Consider the following 21,594-nt stretch of genomic DNA (forward strand, 5'->3'; position numbering starts at 1 on the left):
TTTACTGCTGCTGATTTGTTTAAACCAATCAAAAAGGAAAAAACAAAGCTTCTCCTGTACAAATGATGGTTCCAATCAGTGAGTCACTCGCTCCCTGCATTTTTAGGTTTGTGAAATTCATTCTACCATCACTGCAGTTGGTGTTTTTTTTCCTTCCTTTTTTATTTTTAGTTTAAACAATTTTTTTCAAGTGTTATGGACACAACAAACATTTGGACAATTACCCAGAGACAACGAGTAAACAAACACATAACAGAAAGTGGAAACGGTGTCAAAAGCGTTCACGCAGGTCCGCTGGAGAAAGAGTTGCCTGAAAAACGGGTGGCGTATGACCGACGTGTCCTCAGTGTTTCGAGTTAGTGCTAAACCGAGCGTCGGTGTGCAGCAGAACGCGCGTGCAGGCTGGGCAGGACGCTGTGCGCAGGCTGGGCAGGACGCTGTGTGCAGGCTGGGCAGGACGCTGCGTGCAGGCTGGGCAGGACGCTGTGTGCGGGAGTCGGCCGCTCTTATCGGGCCCGCTGCACTAATGTTCCACAGGGGAAGCCGGATTAGCGGCGCTCTGCGCAACCTGTTCCAGATGTGGAAACGGAACACGCTCCTTTTCGCTCATGTGTTTCCCCTCACATCAGGAGTCTGCTAACTTTGGTTTGCAATTACCCTGGATTGTCCCAGGAAGGCCTTGCCTGTGCAGTCCCATTTTCTTTTAACGCGATGGAATAAAGGCGGCTTTTCATCCCCGTTGAGAGTTCCGGGGTTTGGGCTTTGGTTGTGAACATGTGTGTGTGTGTGTGTGTGTGTGTGCGCCTGCAGGGTGGGGGGTGGGGGGTGAGTGTGTGTGTGTGTGTGTGCGTGCGCCTGCAGGTGGGGGTGGGGGGTGGTGTGTGTGTGCATGCGTGCGTGTGCGTGTGTGTGGGGTGGGGGATGGGGTGTGTGTGTGTGTGTGTGCGTGCGCCTGCAGGGTGGGGGTGGGGGTGGGTGTGTGTGTGTGTGTGTGTGTGCATGCGTGCGTGTGCGTGTGTGTGGGTGGGGGTGAGTGTATGTGTGTGCGTGCATGTGAGTGTGTGAGCGTTCGTGTGCATGGGGATTGGGGTGGGTGTTTAGATTTGGGGTAAATTAAGTGTGTGTGTCATCTTTCCACCGTCTCATGCCCTTATCACTGTGTGACTGATATGCTCACCATCTGTTCTATGGCGGCTGGGGGGGGGGGGGGGGGGGGGCAGATCAGCCATCTGTTTTTGATAGAAACAGAGGCGCCTTCAGATTGGTGTAGCGGAGTCACATGACTGCATCTTCCTTTGCCTCCCTATTCTGTTACATTCCCCCAGGCCCTTCACACAGGAAGGATAACTATACCATTATATGTGTACGATTTCAATGGAAGTGTCTACACTAAAGGGATAACAATAAGAAAGAGCTTGAATGATAATGATCATTTGGATCACTCTCACAGTGATTTTTAACGCACACCTCCAGTGATGAAACGTGGTCAACCACCAATCACTGCACTGCCTGTAGCTGTGGCAAGTGCATGTGCTGTGAAACGTTTGTGTACAGTCCTAGATAGACAGTTCTCTGCCATGGATGCTAGAGAATAGAGTAAGTTTGCTACTGGAGTTACAGTTGTCTTTTGTATTGGAAACCGAGCCTTCAGATCATCTTTCATTTTGCGTTGTCTCTCGCCCACTTTCCAATGGAATCTCAATTAAACTCCACCACCTTCCCAATGCGGTTTAACAGCGCTAACAGACTGGTGTCTGAGCTGAGTCATTAATTCCAGAATGACTATTGGATAAAAGAACACAGCCATGGGTGACTATGCTCTTGGCAGGCGAGAGCAAGAGAGAGAGCATTTGCAAGCCTTTGCTTTACTTTAACTGGTAAAGAACAACAGGAAGTGATGATGACTCTGAAACCAGAAGTGTGTCTGTCTTTTTCCTATTCAACAGAGTCCGATCCAACATAACAAACCAGCGTAGTAACAAAACAGATGTGTGCGCATGCTTTCTAAATTAACAGAGATAATTCAGCCCAGTGCAGTCAGAAGTGGCCTGTTTCCCTGTCTTTCACAGGCTCGCGTCTCCTATAAACACAGTCTGCTTTATTAACTTCCAATAACCCAGTTAGCCAAGTGCTACTCGTTTCCTCTTTGTTATACTTCAACATTTTTTTCAGTAACAGCAACAATCTCAGGGCACAATATTTTGAGTACGTATTGAACATCGACTTAATTTGTTATTCAGAGGCAAGCATGATTCCAATTACTGTGTTATTTTTAGTCAATGCATTATAGTGAAGCATAAATATTTCTACAAAAATCAACAAAAACTAATTGAAACAGTCTTAGGTTATGTTTGTTTTTTAAACAATTTCTAATTCCTAATACAATAAAATGTCAGTAACAAACAAAATGAAATTAATATGATGACACACAACAGAATATATTTAAAATATATTGTGACATAACTATGCAGCAGATTCTGATGTAATAAAGGGAAGGGGTGGAGGTCTCATCACACACTCTGAATTCACTGCTAACGAGAAGCTCGTCAGTGCATCGACACAATTAGAACATCAAAAGACTGGCAGAAGGATGATTAATAGGAGAATGGAACCATGGGAAAGTTTTTGGATATGCACTACAACACAGTATAGTACATCACCATTGTATGATCTTGGTCTGTGTTTGTTAAATCCTATACCAAAATCTTTTCCTGAGATTAATTTTTCAGAAATGATCTTTCGCTGAGGACCGAACTGAGATTTCTGATCCTAGCAGAGGTTCTGACAGTTTCAGCTGGTTTTGGGAGAGGGCACAAGCTGTGAAGCACTCTGGCCAGTAGCTACAGTGGCTTGGCTTGTAGCTCTAAGAGTGACTTTGTGCATATCAGGGGGACTGGATGTGCCAATTCCCACTGGCAGAAGGGGGCACGCTGGCACACTCACTTTCTGAAATGTGCCTGCTGCTCCTTCTTTAAACTCTGCAGTGCACCTTTAGGAAAAAAAAACAAAAATTAAAATGTCTTTTCAAGCTGTAATTTGGATCATTTCCCTCCTGACATTTTTGAGCAGGATGGACATGGGAAATGTGTGTGTTTTTTTTTTACCCCCCTTCAGTTCTGGCCCCCAAATCTTGCCCCACAATGGCCCACGCTGTTAGCGGGGCAAACGTGGAACCCTCTGCAGAGCTGAACCTCTCACTGAGCTGTGGAGTTACAAAAAAAGGGGGGGGGGGGTGGAGAGGGGTGGTGGTGGGGGGAGGAACGCACCAGACTGCAGCCCCTGGGGACCCCGGGCCCGCGGCTGCTCTGACCTTATAAGGCCTGCGCGCGCCCATCCTGCGCTGTTCTTGGGCAGCGCTCGTGGGGCGGGGGTCCGTGGCATGCTGGGGGTTTGCCTCTATTGGGCAGTCGCACTGCCTGCAGGACGGCGCTCTCATCACCTGGTGACTGATCCCTGAAGGCCCGGGGAGGGGGGCAGAGAGGATCGAGGGGGCATTGCTGATGTAATGTTTGCATTTAAAATGGAGCGGAAGTTTGGACTAATGACCCGAATGACGAATGTCTGTGTCAAACAAAATCTTCATCGGAAATCACTCTATTAGACAAAGGTAGAAAAATGAAAACAGAACTTTTTTGTGTCTATCTATATGTACAGCATTAAACAAAGAAAACAAAGAATTGTGGGTTGGCCTCACTCTGATTTTTTTTTTAAAAAGACTATAAATGCATCACACATACATTGCATTTTTTGTACTATTCTAAATAATATATTTTATGTACATGTAAATAATAACTATAATTGTAAATTGCTTCACATACAGGAACAGTGTTTGTGTGTGTGTGTGCGTGTGTGTTTGCGCATGCATGAATGTGAGGATGCGCGCATGTGTGCCGATGTGTTTTCGTCTATGCGTGTGCGTGTGTGTGCGTGCGTGTGCGCGTGTATGCATGTGCGTTTGCATGTATACTGCACTCTTGGTTTATGTGATCCATTGTTCTGGGACTGCAGAGAAGGAGGCCCACAGGCTGTCTTCACGGTACTAAATTACACACAGGTTAAGGGATAATGCTATTAAATTACTAAAGTGCCTTCCCTGTACAATGTCTGACATGAAAGGCTAAAAGCTGCATCTCACGAACCAGAGCATTATCTCTGTCCAGACAGACGTATAATGAGTATCTAAAACCTTTAGATGTGGAGCCATCAATGTTCCTCCTCGGTGGGGTTCAGCACAGCCGTAACCAAACATTATTTTAAATATTTTGTCTTACTCAACAACAAAGCCAATTTATATAAGGGCTCAGGACAGGGAAAGATGTCTCATTATTCTTGACGTGCATTTGTGTGTTTTTTTCGGTTTTATTAAATGTATTTTTTGCATGTGGTACATTACGCACTGAGGTTCGGAATGGCGAAATGTAATTTACATATCCTCAGTGTAAACAATGACAAACTGCAAATTCCGAACGGACGGGGGGAAAGAAAGCGGTTTATGGCTTGGAATTGGCAAATTAAATTAACTGACAGGAAATATCTGTGTTTCACAATAAACCACCATTTACTGACATCAGCTGTGTTGAGACTGGCAAGCAGGACAAAGTCTTCAACATAACAAGCCTGTTTCTCCTGATGAATGGCGGTCATGTGACAAATTCAGTGTGTTTTTTTTCCCATTATTATTATTATTATTTTATTTATTTATTTTTGGCATTTTAGCGATCACTTGACAAGCATGTGCCAAATGAACATTTTTATAACCCTTGCCTTTCAGATAATGCTCGAAACAAGGATAGTGATCTGAACTATAGCTAAGTTATGCCAGCCGCCTAACGTGCTTCTAAAGGAGTTAGAAAATGCGCTTAATGCTGTTAATTCAAGCGTGAAAGTAGTTTGAAGTGTGTGGTTCCGTGTAATCGTCGCTAACAAAAGTCCACTTGATAAATCTAATCCGTCAATTCAGAACCCTGACCACGTGCTTTAATGGCTCTCCATTGTGATTAATCCTTTTGCGAATGTGTCTCTTGGGCACATAGTGTAAATGCACGCAGTTCTTCTGCGTAATTTTACCTGCCGTGGTTAAAAACGACTAATCAGCATTTCAATTTCGAGTATATCTCGGGGCAGTCGTGATTCCTGTAGCGGTGAGTCTTTATGAAGCTCGCTCTGCGTGGGTCCGTGCATGTGCATTTGTCTATACATGTACGATTGTGAACAGCCCATTTGTTCCCAAAAACATGTAGGAAATGTTCATATTTATTTATTTCATAAAGACTGACATTCCTGCTACATTTGCTTGCACGGAATATGTCTTCCAGAAATGTCTTGAAAGACAGGGTGTGATACCTCTGTCTCTACAAAGTCTTTGGCCATCAAGGGTACAGAAAAATGCATCCTTACAATGTTTTATTAAGTTAAAACTATGCAAAATAGTACAGTCTTCCAGAAACAAGAGAGGGTGAGAGAGAGAGAGAGAGAGAGAGAAAGAGAAAGAGGGGGAGTGAGGGAGAGGGGAGGGAGAGAGTGAGAAAGAGAGAGGGGGCAGATGTAGACTGAGAGGGAGGGACAGAGATGTTTGTATGACCTTAACAAGCTCAGTTTGCCATGATGAAAGAGCAACGTTAAAATAAGCCTTTGATCTTCAGTCATCTTTCAGCAGCTGGACCCCCGAGCACGGGCAGGCACAGCCCTCTCTCAGCCTGCGGCCTCCGGGGAGAGGGGCCCTGTACTGCCAACGGGAGGGTACACGGGGCCCCCCAGGGCTCCCTGGGGACATGAGATGTGCCATTGGAGGAATGTTTTTGTCGAATTTAGCTTGGGATTCCTTCCTTTTTAAACCCATTTTTTTTCCCTTCCACATTTTTTTTCAGTCCTCGGTGTTGGATTGATTGTCTTTATTGTAGATGCGTGTTGCAGTCCATAGCGCAGCCGAATCTTGACCCGTGTAAAATCCCTCCACATGCTTGGGAGGTTCAATCCCCTGCCATGGAGCTCTCTGTGATCTCTTTTTGTCTTTTTTTCTATCTCTGACCCTATCACATTTCCTCTGTCTGAACAATATGAAAAGGGGGCGGGGCTGTCTGCTGTCTGTGTGTAGGCCCCTCCCACCACTGCAGTGTGCTCCAGTGTTTCTGACTGGAACATGAGCATGCGTACCTCAAAGCGCACACTTCTCTTACACCCTACAGATTATAAGCATGTATAAGCAATGGGGGTCGCTAGAGAGCGATAAGATACTGATCCCGGCTGTCTGAACCCTCCCTAACCCTAACAGAATTACTAGAGAGGAAGATTAGTAGTACATGACATTCTTTGTATTGACTTTCTCTGTACATGCATTTTTCTTGGGTAATACCCTACATAGCATACATTTCTGCAGTGCCCCTCCTGAGAATTGAGCCTGCAACCTCTAGGGTTAAAGCCAGCCCCCCATCACCCTTGCATGGTATTGAGGAAGATAAAGTAGCTGCAGATGGGAAACAGATGGAAAGATGTATGAGGCAGAGGAGAGGAGGACAGTGAGGGGGTTAGAGGGTGTACCAGAATCTGGTGACTCATTCTGCTGCTTCCCCAAACTCAGATGAACCTAAACTGGTGCATTCAATAAGAAAGATGCTCTAGACACAAGTGGCATACTCATACTCACACACACACACACACACACACACACAAAGACATATACATACACACACATGCACACATACACACACACACACACACACACACACACACACACACGCACACACACACACATACTCTTAGACATACACACACACTCACATACACACAAACAAAAATACACACACACACTCTTACACATGCAGACACACACACACACACACATGATCTGTCTTCTGAAGAGGCCATCTCTCCAGATGTTCTTGGTGGTGTAATACCTTACCATACCACACAGTGTCAGTCTTACCCCCTTGGCTGGTTCTCTGGGTCTGGGCCCTGCAGAGCCATGGGCAGGGTGGTAAATAGATTGCAGTGCGGCCCCAGTGACCTGACCGCAGCCATGGGCCTCAAGCCACAGCTTCTCTCAATGCTCCCGATTCAGCTTCACCTTAATTTGCATTTGGCTGAGAGAGAGAGAGAGAGAGAGAGAGAGCGAGAGGGAAGTATAAGTCAAACCTTAATATTTGACCATGTTTTGGATGAGACTCAGCCAACCAAAAGAAACAGGTCGGGCAGGGAGTCGGCTGTTCCAGTTCAATAGTTATATCCGCTGGAGTTCAGCGCAGTTTCGTTTGATGTGTGTGCGCGTGTGAGTGTGTGTGTGTGTGTGTGTGTGTGTGCGTGTATACGTGTGCACGCGCCTGCGTACATACGCGCATGTGAACGCGTGAACGTGCTTGTGTGCGTGCACATGCCCTTATCACATGAATAATGTCCTAATGGAGCCAGCTCTTCGAGAGGCTTGCTGCTCTTTATTTGGTGGGCTGTCTGGGCTGTCTGAGCGTGCGGTTCAGGCAGCTCTGTGCCTGTGAGGCGGTGTAATGCCACACGCCGGCTGTGTTTGTGTCGACCCTCTTATCTGTGGCTGCCGCCGGCCTTATGAACCCGTCCCATGCTTTGTTTCGTGAGTCCCTCTGGACGAGAGCGCTGGCTAAATGCAGGTGTGATAAAATGGCTGCCAGCGTGCGTGGGCTCCCGAGCATCCGCTCCAGACAGGGCCCCCCCACTGCACGGGATGTGCGTGACCCGCTTTTGGGGACCGCTGCGCTCTGAATAACCTCCAGGCCGCTAAAAACGGGAGAGGAGGACAAAATGGGGCATCCTGTTCCCCCTGCGGCACGCTTCCTCCGGAGGTAAACACCGCAGACCCTGCATCGTCTGGCTTCGCAACAGCCACTTTCCCCCCCCCCCCACCCAACCGTACACTTGCAATTTAAACTGGGGATGTCATCAAAACAGGAGGGCAGCCGTGCATGCTAACAGACGCAAATGAATTGGCAGTAGTTTACGAGTGCTAATTTAGTTTAGAAGGAACAGCGTGAATCTGGAAGGCACACAACTGCTCTCCATTAAAGTTTTCTTCTGGCAGAGCTTTGGAGTGATGCAATTTGTGATTAAAAACAGCACTTCTCTGGTGTAACCCGGGTAACTCTGTCAAAATCACACCTTTTTTTTGCAGAGAAGCGAACTCACTGAACACCGTGTGCACCATACCCCCCTGAACACTTTATTTCAGAGGTTGCTGTTAATGAAATGGCACGTGTGGTTTCTGCAGAACTGAAATGCGATGACTGAAATGAGCTGATGTATCTTCCTCCCTACTGGCTCTAACCTTCCGGTGATAATAACCATAATTTCTCATATTAAAAAAATATATATTTTTTGCGTTGGATCATAATTTTTCCTCACGTTTTGAATCTGCAGTCGTAGCGGTAGGATGGTCCTTTTGCATTCTGCCTGTGGCCACTGGCACAGTCTGCCACAGGGGGTCGCTAATGAGTGACGGTGATTAACTCTGCAGTAGGATAGAATATAACAGAACTGACCAGAGGTCAGTGCCAGTCTGTTTGCTCCTGGGAGGGACAGATGAACTCTGCAGGACTTTCTTAATGCCTAGCAAGAACTCCCCCTGCTGATAAACTTTAAGCACTGCAATTGCACAATGTTAATATTGGGGGACCTAAATTAATTAAATTAACATTTCACGGTGGTTGTTCAAATCAATTTGTTTTTAGTTATATATATATTGTGTTTGTAATCCAGCTAAATATAGCTTGATTCATGTTGAAAAATCATAGCTTTAAAAAAATATTTATTGGACCTGGAAAACCCGGTCTTCCAATTTGACTTTGCATGGAATTATGGGAGCGTGAGCTAAAGGAAACCGAAATGACTGTACGCTCTTTCGGGGTAAAGATAAAACACTGTATTTCACATGCCACAAGTGTCTGCACGTATGCATGACTGGTTTTGCAATCATACAGATAAATGAAAAGAAGTGAACAAACAGTGATGTGCAAATCATTTTTGTTGTTGTTGTTGTTGCATTAAACAGAAATTCTTCCAGTCAACATAATCTTGAGTAGGCTAATGCTTAAATCTGTTCAGTCCAGGAGTCAAGTTTTTCAAGCAGGAGTAATGCTTTGTGTGTTTGCAATGTTATCTGCAGACAGTGAAAATACATTTTTGAAAATTTGAGATGAAGTTTTCCTTCAGTAACTCAAAAACTATGAGGAACAAAAAATATGAGGAGAAAACATTAAATTATGTCTTAAATTGTCTTGAATTATGTCTAAAAGTCTTAAATTGATGTCATGCCATCAGAGTAAAAACAAATTTAAAAAGAGTACAAGATTTGAATGAAAAAGATTTTTTTTTTTTTAAATCTCCCCCTTGTCCAAAGTGGTTTCACCCAACTTTGGCAGAACTTGAAAACAGACTTTGAACAGAGCAGAGCACGGCCTGCTGTGTTCATCGGCCCTGTGCTTAGACTAGTTCATTTCTAGAAGGTGAACAGAACACATCGTCACAGGTCTTCTGCAATGACAGTGCCGTTGCTCCAGTGCAGGGGTGGGCGTTTCCATTCCTATTGGGCCGGCGTCTATGCTGGTTTTTGTTGTCACCGATTGAACCGGCCAAATTGGCTGGACAAACTAATGCTGGTTTCACCATAGATTAGAAGACAATAAGACGTTTTCATGTTGGGACACAGGAACACTTTTGGCTGTCTTTTATGTAGTTATCAAGAAGCTGTCATTGTAGCTAAATATCAATTACTAAGTGATGAAATTTAAGAGCGAATGAAATATTTAAGAGCAGAAGTTGGCATGAACTACAGGTACAGATATGGCCCTCCTTGCCCACCCCTGCTCTAGTGCTTGTAGCCGGTCACAATCCTACATGGTCCTGGAATTGCATTACTTTTACGAACTTAGCAAACGCTTGTGTCTTACACACTTTACATTCTTTGCATACAATCCATTTATACAGGTGGATATTTACTGAAGCCATTTAAGTTAAGCACCTTGATCACAGGTGCAAAGGCAGCGTCCCACCTATGGGTCCAACCTAAAACATTGGAGTTAAAAGCCCTAAACTGCACTGGTGCACCACACTGGACAGGTTTAACTGGGCAGAGTAGAATATTTAGAGGGCCTCAAAGATTTTTTCCTTGCCTGTCTACATCCACTGTCCACGTAAGTGTTCCTTAATTCATATTCAGCCTTTATTCATGAAGAAATGAAGTGTGTGTGTGTGTTTGCGTGTGTGTGTGCGCGTGCGCATGTGTGTGTTTGCGTGTGTGTGTGTGTGTGTTTGCATTCTATAAGTGCAGCCAGCCTTCACTGGTTTCAACATCAAATCAAAACAAACAGACAGTGAATTCATTTCCCCCACTCCCACTGATGCAGCTACTAGTGAATCCTGCTTTGAAAGATACAAACTCCCAGCTGCACACCTTCTCTCCTGCTGTTGGAGCATTCTGCAGTCTTTTTCTCTCTAATCTCCACAAGGTAGCTGTAAGTGGCAGCATTCACATTTAATGGTCAGTGACTTGTCTGGCTGGAACAGGATTTATTTATATATATATTTTTTAAACTGGAATGACTAATGCACATTTAGCCACAGCAGATACATATCAAAGGGAGAAAGCGATGAGTATGAGCGCCGAATGCACTCATCTCTCGCTCCTTCGCTCTCTCACTGTCTCGTTCTCTCGCTCCCCTTCTTTATCGGTAGTAGTAGAGGATTTCTCTTTGATACATCCCCGGTCCCCCATGTTTCTCTGCCACACTGTCACAGGGATGTACTGAGCCTTTTAAAATGGCCGCCCGCGTGCAGTTCCCCACTGTCGAATCTGGACCCTGCGGGTACCGGCTGAGGCAGGGTGGGCTGTAAGTGGTGAGGGAAGGCTTCAGCCGGCATTGTGTGCCCAGCATCACTGCGCATGTGCAGCTCCTCCTGTCCGGTCTGCCTGCGCCAGCTGCGTACGCGGTGCAGTCCTGGCTGGTGGACTGTGAGGTCAGTGTGCAGGACTGACCCATGAGTTGTGCTGGGTGTGCATGGCTCACTGGCGCTCTCTTCTGGAGCTTGTGCAGGATGACGTGTCAGCGCGATGGCCTCATTCTGGAGAGGCATCATGGGTGTCTTCACAGTTTTTTTGTATTCATGTTATTCAGTCTTCGCATTACTTTTAGCACTGTTTTTTAAAAAGTCTGATTGGTTAAAGCGGAGAAGCTAAGACAGTCACAAACAAACTGGGTTCTGGCTAATGGGTAATGTCTGGGTGGCAAAAGACTATATTCAGATGAAAGTCCAGCGATGACAATTAATCTTATCTGTGTGAACCTAGCTGTAGTCCTCAGTGTGAAAAGAAGCAGCTAGTCACACCCCGTGGTCAAGCCCAGGTCAATGTTGGGTGCTAAATTTAAAAAATTTTTAAAAAAGGGGCGGGGGGGAGATTAGTCATGAGATATCCCGATTTGTGATGGCTACCATTTTAAAGCATGTGAGGGGAAATGTATGTGCCCTGGACAGTTTTATGATGCTGTTTTTATGATTCTGAGTGAAGTGAGGGTCCATGTACGCATTCCATGTGCAGTGTAGTGGAGTGTTTTTCATTTCTGCTGGGCCTTGTTTTGCACACAGGTCCTCCACTCAGATCAGGACAGGCAGTCTCTGTAGTCTCTGCTCCCTGCTGGTACTCCAGGCTTACTCCCACTGCAAAGGGGCGGTCTGTAGCCCACAAGAACATGCAATATATCTAAACACCCCCCTGAACACACACACACGCAAGCACACACACACCTTCGCATGCACACGCACTCACACTCACGCTCACATATACACACGCACACACACACACACACACACACACTCACGCTCACATATACACACACGCACACACACACACACAAGCACACACACACACCTGCGCATGCGCACACACACACACACACACACCTTCGCACGCACACACACACACACACACACACACACACACACCTTCGCACGCACACACACACACACACTCATGCTAACATATACACACGCGCACACACACACACACACACATACACACCTGCACACACACCTACACGCACATGCACACTCCCACAAACCTGCATACTCACACACACACTCGTGCACGCATATACACACACACACACACATGCACACACCCAGACGCACGTAACACACACAGAGCACACACTCACGCACACGCATGCACATACCCATGCACACGAACACCCCTCTACACGCGCACACACACACATACCTGCGCACGCACACACACCCACACACACACAGACTTACACATGCACACACACGCGCGCACGCATACACACACACACACACACACACACACACACACGCATGCACCCAGACACACACATAACACACACATTCACACACACACATACACACACAAACACGCACGCGAACACACACAGACACACACCCACACACACACAAACTTACACATGCAGACACACGCGCGCACGCATACACACACACACACACACATAAGACACACATACACACACACACACACATAAGACACACATTCACACACACACATACACACACAAACATGTGCGCGAACACACACAGACACACACCCATAATATACACAGACAGAGAAGAAAGACCTGTCTAAAATGAGGCGCTATTATGCATATTATACACGTCTATGTACACACTCAGGCATACGCATACACACACACAGACATGCCTGCACACACAGACAGGCATGTACGTGCGCACACACACACACACATTCCCGTGGAGCTGCATATGACACAACACCAGTATAAACAGCAGTGAGTGTGGAATGTGTGCTCACAGCCCCTAAGATATCTGAGTCTCATTATTAATCTTCATCTGTCCCTCTCACCACAAACAAAACCGCAGAAATAAACACTGCTGCCCCTGAATGTGGAAAAAGCCAAACACCCGACAATTCTGAAATCAGATTTTTTTCTAAATGACTTCTCAAAAAGGGTCGGGGGGGTGGGGGTGGGTGGGGGGTAAGAGGGAGAGTTTGCTCCTCCATCGTTGTGTGATTCTGAGGACATGGCGGAGGCTCAGGCAGTGCGTGACCTGCTGGGCTTACCCCTCTTCTCAGAGCGCACGCGGGGGAGTGTGGAGTTTCACCCCACACGGGGTGTTGGGTTTCCATCAGGAGACGTGCGCTCCCCACGTCCGACAGCGTCACGGGACTGGAGAGGGGCAGAGGGAAGGAGGGAGGGAGGAGGGGAGCAGTGGAAGAGAGGTATGCCGAAAGAAGAAAGAGAGATGAAGAGAGAAGAGTCGGGGGGGGGGGGGCAGGAATGGTGAAAGAATAAAGATAAAGAAAGGAACAGAGGAGAGGAAAAAACACTGAGAGGAGGGGGAAGCTCATCCTGGAATAGCCAGCAACAAGAGCTGCCGCTGACTCCACCTCCCTCCCTCCCTCCCTCCCTCGCTCTCTCCTCCCTCCCTCCCTCCCTCCTCTCTCTCTCTCGCTCTCTCGGAGCAGACTCCCGGAGCCCCCGTTACATGACCAGTCAATCCGGAGAGAGCGCAGGGAGACGGAGATGAACATTTTATCCCTCCTTCCCCTCCTCCTCCTCTGAAAGATGGAATGCTGAAACTCCGGACTGCCTTTAATACACACACATTTGAAATGTGTTTTCCTCCCATGGTCTTGCCATGCTGATTTGACGGGCTGTAGATTTTGTCTGGATCTTTTTGCTCAGCTGAGAGTTTTTTTTTCACGTCTGCTCACTTTTTTGGGGACATATTGCCGGCGATATCTTTGGAGTGAGTGTGTGCGTGTAAGCGCCTGTGCGTGCGTGTGTGTGTGTGTGTGTGCTGTGCCATGCCCCCGGCTGGAAGACTTGTGGCCACAGATCGGGGTACAGCATGAAAGGGGCAGGCCAGCGGGGGTGCTCCTGCCCGCACTTGTTCCGGAAAGTCCTGGCCAAGTGCGGCTGCTGCTATGCCCGGGTTCGAGGTCAGTGGTCCCCTTTTTAACCCGCTGTTTCCGCTAGCGACCCTTCGCGTTCTGACAGGGGGTGTACCCCCTCTCTCTCTCTCTCTCTCTCTCTCTCTCTCTCTCGTGAACTCTTTGTCTCCTCATTTGGCCGATTTCTCCTCCCCGTGTGTACCTCACCCCTAATCTCAGCTCCTGTCTCCACTCCTGCCCCCCCACCCCCTTCCTCTCAGCCTTCCTCTGCTCTGAACTCTGAGATCTCCCTCAGCAGAAGCAACAGATGTCTGTCACTCAGAGAGAGAGAGAGAGAGAGAGAAAACTTACGCTGTATCTGTCTATTTAATCATTAGCTGAGCGCTGTTGTTCTTTTTCTTTTCCTTTTCCACATTGACATTTCCTTTGGCAGCTGTCTGATTTCACACCAGTAAAGCACCCTAAATTTGAAAACTGAAGCTTAAACTGAGACAGGAAGGGAGACTCAGAGACTGGAATACTGTGGTGCTCTGTGTAAGGTTGCCAAGTTTTTAAATCCCCACTGATTTAAGGTTGCCAAGTTGAGGTCTCATGTCGATTTCCCAGTTTTCCCTGTACTTTAGCACAGATGTCTGTTTGTAAACAGCGACGCTGACTGAGTGCTACATGAATTGCAAAAAATACAGCGACAGATTTAACCTTTGTAGCCACAATACAAAGTACGTCTGTCAACTCAGAAGCAACCATTTTGTTCTTTTCTTAACTGAACCAACCACGTATTACAACAACAGTGAGATCATGAGCAATCACGTGCGTGCCTGGGGCCGTAAGTGTGGTAGTGTGGAGGCTGGTGGGGGGGTTAATCAGGAACATGGGGAGGGTAGAGCCGGTTCCAGTGGAGCAGGCCTGGATGTATGGGATTAGGGTAAAGGGCCCAGCCTCTCTGGTATGCACCCCCTTCGGAGGTCTCCATCGCCCGGGCAGTGCACAGCACAGCATGCGGGCCTTGGGCCCAGGATTACCCCTGCGACGCACTTAGGCCTTCCCCGCAAATGAGTTCAGCAAAATTCAAATAAAGAGGCTTCTTGGGTTTCCAGAAAGTGAAACCGTTAATCGAAGAAGATTCTCACTGATTAGGGCCAGTTAAAAGAGCCAATGAATTAAACCAGGACGCTGTTCTTTAATGAAGTGAAAAGTTGCCTTTATTGATTGCCATATCCTTGTAGGAAATGATGGCCTAATGAGCTTTGGTCCAGGCATCGGAATGTGTTGCCGTTTCTTACCCTCAGTTTGTTAAAACGCTTTTATCATTTCCATGGTTTCTGACTTCACAGAATTGTGTGAGTATGACTGAAATATCGATGCTTGTATCTAATAATACATCTAATGATAATTTAAATATATCATGTTGCAGTTCAGAGCAAATATTCACTAGATTGTTATTTGGCCTGAATCCATGGTTTCTGAGCTCGTATTACACTTCAGTTCGTATCTGAAAAATCCTCATGCAATTCAGGTCAAAAGTGCATTTAAAGCTGGGTCTGATGGGAGCTGAAATCCCCCCCCTCCCCCCCCCCCCGGGGAATGAGGCCCTCCCAGCAGCCTTGGGACTCAGAAACCCGCTGTGTTCTGCATTTGCCCACACTGCCATTTCCATTCGTTATCCAAGCTCATCTCGCAGAGGTCCAAGAGCTGTTTGTGAGTTTGTGAGGTGACTGAAACCTTACCGTGATTTTAATCATTTCTGAAACATGCTCTTAAATCATTAAGATAATTTCAGAATCATTTCTCTCAGCTGTTTCAGGCATTAACCACACACACGCACGCACACACACGCGCACGCACACACACGCACGCACACGCACACGCACACGCACACGCACACGCACACGCACACGCACACACACACACACACAAATGTCCATGCACAGACACAGATACATACTGTAGAAATTAATCTCTGTGCCAGTGCCACTGCTAGATGAATCAGCTTTGCTACAGTAGCTTCCTTCCAGCCATTACTACCTGCTGAGCGCTTAATGTGTACTTATTTTGCATGTAATGCAAGACCCAAGACCCCATTCACATGGCCTTAAATCCCACCTAGACCAGTTGTCTTTACATTACAAGTCTGTATCTGATAAATGTGACATTAATGTCTTGTATGCAGTGCCGTGAGTTTTTAGTTTATTTTATTTTTTTACCAATGTGGCCCATGTGTTTTAAAATTGATAGAGGTTGCAGCTCTTTTAAATAGTTAAACTGTTTGTGTCTTGTTTCCACACAAAAGGATCTCAGCTGCAACTGGTTTAGATTTCTAGTGCTTCTCTTTCTTGTTTCAACCGAAACCACTCCGTTTACTTGGTACTGAGACAGACAGTAACTGTGATAACATTAAACAGCAGGCATGAAGTCCCCAACACCTGTGGTGTGTTTATATCCCACACAAAACCTGGAGCTCCTTCTATAAAATATTTATCATAGACTGAACTGCAGTGCAGTGGAAGACTTGCGTATGGGAAAAGATGGGCAGACTGTACATGCATGCATACTCACATGTATGCACATTCGCAAACTGCCACGCTCAAACATACTTGTATATGCATGCATGCACATGCAGACACCCACGCAATCATGCATTTGCTCAATACACACACATACACACATGCACGTACACACGGGCATGCACATGCGGACACACACTTGTACAGTCATGCATGCACGTGCATTTGCAAATGCACTCAAAAACAGGCATACATACACACTCACACACCCCTCGGTCATGCACATTAACATACTGTTTATACACATACACATGCTCCAACTCACAGGGTCAGTAGGACTTTTCTCAGGCAAACCTGATTACTTAACCTGGGAAAGCCAGTGCATACAGTGTATGAGTTTATACCACTCTGCCACCACACCATATATCAAACGGGTACAGACAGTGCATATAACCTCCAGTGAGTTTGATTCCTCAGTACTGTAAGCATTCTGTTTGTCAGTGGACAAACTCTCATCTTTCAGGCGAGTAGGCTTGGTTCCTTAGTGTCCTGAGTTGCCCCTTGTCGGTGCAGTGAGACCACGAGAGGGCTTGTGAGCCTCACTCAGGGCATCGCTCTCGCCCCCTCTTATCACTGATCAGTATTTAGCGCCTTATATTCCTTTTCCAGCAGTTCTGAGTTTCCCGCTCGCGCTTGTCGACCCAGTGTAAAGCCCTCTGTCGATTCCGGAGGGCGCGGGCTGGTTTGTGTGTGCAGCCGACGGCTGCCTCTTTATCAGCCCATCGGTCCCCCAGCAGGCCTGCGCCCCACACTCAGCGAGGCGGGGGGTGGTGGGGGGGGGCGCTGACTGGAAGCCGCTCTCTGCAGGTGCGTCTCTCTCCAGCTGTGCGCTGCGCCGCAGGACCGCTCGCCATCGGTCGCGGGCTGTGAGCCGTGACCGCGCGCTAAGAGCTAACGTTTTAGAGAGGGGGGGGTTCCTATTGCTGTCAAAACAAACCCGCAGAATTCAGTTTCCATCGCGCTCGGCCGATAATGGGCCGGCCGTCCAGCTGAGCTGCTGAGCAGCAGGCGCGCTCGCCGCCGAGTTTAGAGACAGGAAACGCAAAAGGCCTGCAAACCTCAGCTCAGAATCCAGCCTCTTTTTGGGCGGGGCCTAGTGTGGGAATCGGGGTCCAGCTTTGAGCCTTGTTTTGGAAAGATGACAGCAAATCCATGGACCTTCCTGGGTTCCTGTCTCCTCTTCCTCTTCCTTCAGCCCCAAGTGGGTAAATAGCCACTGTAGTGTTTCTCATAAACATGCTCACAAGTCTGCTGATATAAATAAATATATATATATATATATATATATATATATATGTCCTGTAAAGTGCTTTAAAATCATGAGATGAAAGGCACTGTATAAATGCCTGTAAGTCTTTATTGAACGTTGAGTGTTTTGGGAATACTGGCAATGGTATGAAAATTTATTTCATGTGTCAAAATCCGTATCTACGAGAGTACATTTGAAGTCACGATAAAATGAGAAACGAGAACAGTTATTCTTAAGGAGAGGGCTGACATATTAAATTATTTTTTCCGGTAGTTCCCTATAACTTTAGCTTGCAAAGAAATGCAGGTGTTTATTTTTGTCTTCAACACAAGGCAAGTACATTTTAGTGACCACTATCCTTGCCAAATGGCAAAATGGTTGTCAAGAAAAAACAATTGAACATGTGCCTTTAATTGTGAGTGAAAGATAATGTTGATTGAAACCCAGTCAGTTTTCATATGAGGGTGATACAGCCAAGTTATTTCCGTGCAGGTCTGTTGGTTACTCTATAAGCACAGGCAGAATTTGCATCCTGCTAGCTGAATTGACAGGTGGTTTGATGAATATCTAAAATGGTAGGCGACTGAATGGCAGGGATAATACTGTATGGACTATACAGTGAGTGTAGAATGGAGTGGGAACACTTTTCCTCAGCATTGAAAGGGTGTGATCTCACAGCTTCGGTGAACTGCCAACCCATTGACCTCAGCAATTGTAGACTCTCCCAGACACATACACATACACACTACACGTGTCCATGTTGTGATGTTTGGAGGAAACACAGAGAGAGATAAGGACCTATAGTGGTTGTGTACGGCGTGTCTTTGTGGCCTGGGCACTTTGTCAGAGCAGTGGATTCTGGGATGAGAAGAGCCATGTGACGAGTCTTCAGGCGATGTTTTGCCACCTGAGGAGTAGTCTAGGGCAGGGGTGATCTTTTATGGCTGAAGAGCCCTGCTGTGACAAGTTTAAGTCCTGGTTGTCCCAAACCTGGTAGCCTCAAAATTTTAGTCCTGTGAATTTTCAACACCCTGTTGAATGAGCAGCTTGTTCTGAGGTATCCTCCATGTGTACTGTATGTAAGTGAGTGCACGTGTGAGTGTATGTGTGTGTATGTGCGTGTGAGGGAGCGAGAGAGAGAGATCTAGCAAGAATTGTGTGTGTGTGTTTGTGTATACATATATGCATGTGTGAGATAATACATGTATGCTCACGTATGAGTGCACTTGTAAGTGTGTGTGTTTGTGTGTGTCATGTGTGTGCATGCGCATGTGTTTGTATCTATGTCCTCATATACACAGTGTGCTCAATCATTCTAACAATAACAGAGATTACATGGCCTGTCTGGATGAAGCAGAACAAAGGCACTGAGCTGAACAAGGGCTGCATCTTTAGAGAAAACCAGGCACATAGCATGAATGGGTGAGTGAGAGAAGGGAGAGGAGAGAGACAAAGCAGAGGAAAAGGCTTGGAGAGGGAGCACAATGTGATTCCACAGCCACAGTTGGGCCCTATATTACTGAGTTAGCTGGATAACTGCCACGGGTGCCCGGAACAGCTCTTTTTACTTCAGTTCATGCTCCAGATTTGGGGGGGGGGTTCCAGGTTTAACTCAGTAATCCTGCTTCATGATACAGGGCCCTGATATACTGTATGCATCTACAGCTTCTTAAGACATGAGAGCACCTGATTACCCAAGAAAGCTCTTCTAGTCAGGCCCCAGAAAGCCTGATTACTAATTTTAGGTCCTACATTAATATAACAAGAAAACTATGTATTATTATAATAATTATTACTATTATTACTGTTATATAATAATAATAATAATAATGATAATAATAATAATGAATAACAATGGGGTTGGTTGAGAGAGAAGTATGGAGCTAATTGCAGGGAAATTAATGGACACTTTAATGGACAAAACGGTCCATTATTTAATTAAGGACTAATGACTCATCATGTAACAGGGATGAATGCACTGAGGTTGAGCTGCTGGTTGGGTAGCCGATGCTAAAATTATCTTGCGGCTCGTGTGAGAGGCTGCACCTGTGTGCGAAGCACCCCTTTCCCGCACACAAAACCCACCATAAAGTGTCTGCTAAAGCGTGCGTGCTGTATGGGTAGCCCTGCCGCGGACTAAGAGACGGGTAGCATCTGGCACTAATGGCCGATAGTGCTTTGTACGCATTTAATATTAATAACAAGTCACTTGTCTGCAGATGAAACCGCCATGTTGCCAGTGGAGCAGTGGGGTGAGATCAACCTAGTCTGGAGAGTTGAACTGCATGAGGGCAAGACTGAATAGTCATGGACTGTGATTGGCAGGTGGCTTTGGCCAATAAGGAGCGAAATAGCCGGCAGGTTCTGTTCTCCAAGAAAGGAGGAGCCAATTTGTCTCAATTGATTTTAACGCATTCTCTGCTCTGCCTATCTGTAATCAACGCAGAGAGTCACAATGTCTTCAGACTGGAGGTGGAACCCAGACTCTCCTCTCTCCTACCTGTGGCACTAACAAGGTCTCACTTAGCTTCTGTCAAGTCTTGATTGCAAGTGCACTTTTAATTTTGGCTTATTTTAAATTAAGTGCTATGGCACTTGTGAACAGCACAAGGAGATTTATTGTGGCGTTGCTGTACACGGCAACACTCAGTAACACAGTTACTGAGAGTTTTATACTATTTATCCTGCCAAATTATATGCATGAACCTGAAAGTTTCTGGGGGTGTTTGCTTCACGAATAAATGTAAAATGATGTAGAGAAGAGAGAGATGAACTTCTGTACTTCTGCATCATTGTTCCAGTTTCATCCTGTGTGAATAAGCAGTATGACAGTCCAGTCCTTTGCTATAGTTCAATTACTTTCAGTGAAGTAATTGGTAGTTCGTATAACTATGCTTTCAGAGTAGTTTCCTCAGCACTGTTAAAATAATTCTGTACTTTTCCACTGCATTAGTAAATGAAACTATAAGTTAAGACCATACTGTGGACAATTATGCTTAGACCACTTGTGAAATGTTAATATCATAAATCCTGTGTGCATTTGCTGCTGAGCTTGGGGAGAATGCATGTTGTACCCATAATGCACTGCGCATGTGATGTGCTAAAGTGCCTGGTCTGCAGAATGGAGTTCTGGCCTCTCTGATTAAAATGATTTTTATTACCCTTTTTTTCCTCCATCTTTTTCACTGCTTTTATCTCTCTCTTCATTTTAACGCCGTGGCCCATTACGGCCGTGTCCTTGGTCACTATGAGCTCAGAGTAGCTCAGGCTAGCTCTGCTGCTGTTAGCTGAGCTGCATAGCCACAGCTCCATGTCTGCAGTACTGGCGCAGGTAGGCTGCAGGGGCCCCCAGTGCGTCCCTCCTTAGCGCCAAGGCTAGGGAAACCCTGCTGAATGACACCCTCTCTGCCTTCCTGGATGCTGTGCCTAACTCTGCTGTCACCCCCGGGGGCGAGCACCGGCACAGTCAGGACTCAACCCCGAGAGCCGTGCAGCTGAGCAGAACCAGCACGGTCAGGACTCAACCCCGAGAGCCGTACAGCTGAGCAGAACCAGCGCGGTCAGGACTCAACCCCGAGAGCCGTACAGCTGAGCAGAACCAGCGCGGTCAGGACTCAACCCCCAGAGCTGTACAGCTGAGCAGAACCAGTGCGGTCAGGACTCAACCCCCAGAGCTGTACAGCTGAGCAGAACCAGCGTGGTCAGGACTCAACCCCGAGAGCCGTACAGCTGAGCAGAACCAGCGCGGTCAGGACTCAACCCCCAGAGCCGTACAGCTGAGCAGAACCAGCACGGTCAGGACTCAACCCCGAGAGCCGTACAGCTGAGCAGAACCAGCGCGGTCAGGACTCAACCCCGAGAGCCGTACAGCTGAGCAG

General features: G+C 46.7%; 1 protein-coding gene across 2 annotated transcripts in view; it reads left to right on the top strand.

Moving 5' to 3' along the window:
* Positions 1-21,594, top strand: part of arhgef25a (Rho guanine nucleotide exchange factor (GEF) 25a) — a 68,752-nt gene that overhangs the window by 4,678 nt on the left and 42,480 nt on the right. Inside the window, exon 1 of one of the 2 annotated variants that reach the window (XM_064299032.1) lies at positions 13,464-13,951. The exons of the other annotated variant lie outside the window; for it this stretch is intronic. Within the exon in view, the coding sequence (XP_064155102.1) occupies positions 13,861-13,951 (91 nt within the window). The 5' untranslated portion in view covers positions 13,464-13,860. Of the gene's footprint in view, positions 1-13,463; positions 13,952-21,594 lie in introns of those variants that run through there. 2 annotated transcript variants of the gene reach the window in all.

Source organism: Anguilla rostrata, chromosome 11, assembly GCF_018555375.3.
Source record: "Anguilla rostrata isolate EN2019 chromosome 11, ASM1855537v3, whole genome shotgun sequence".
Taxonomy (NCBI): Eukaryota; Metazoa; Chordata; class Actinopteri; order Anguilliformes; family Anguillidae; genus Anguilla; species Anguilla rostrata.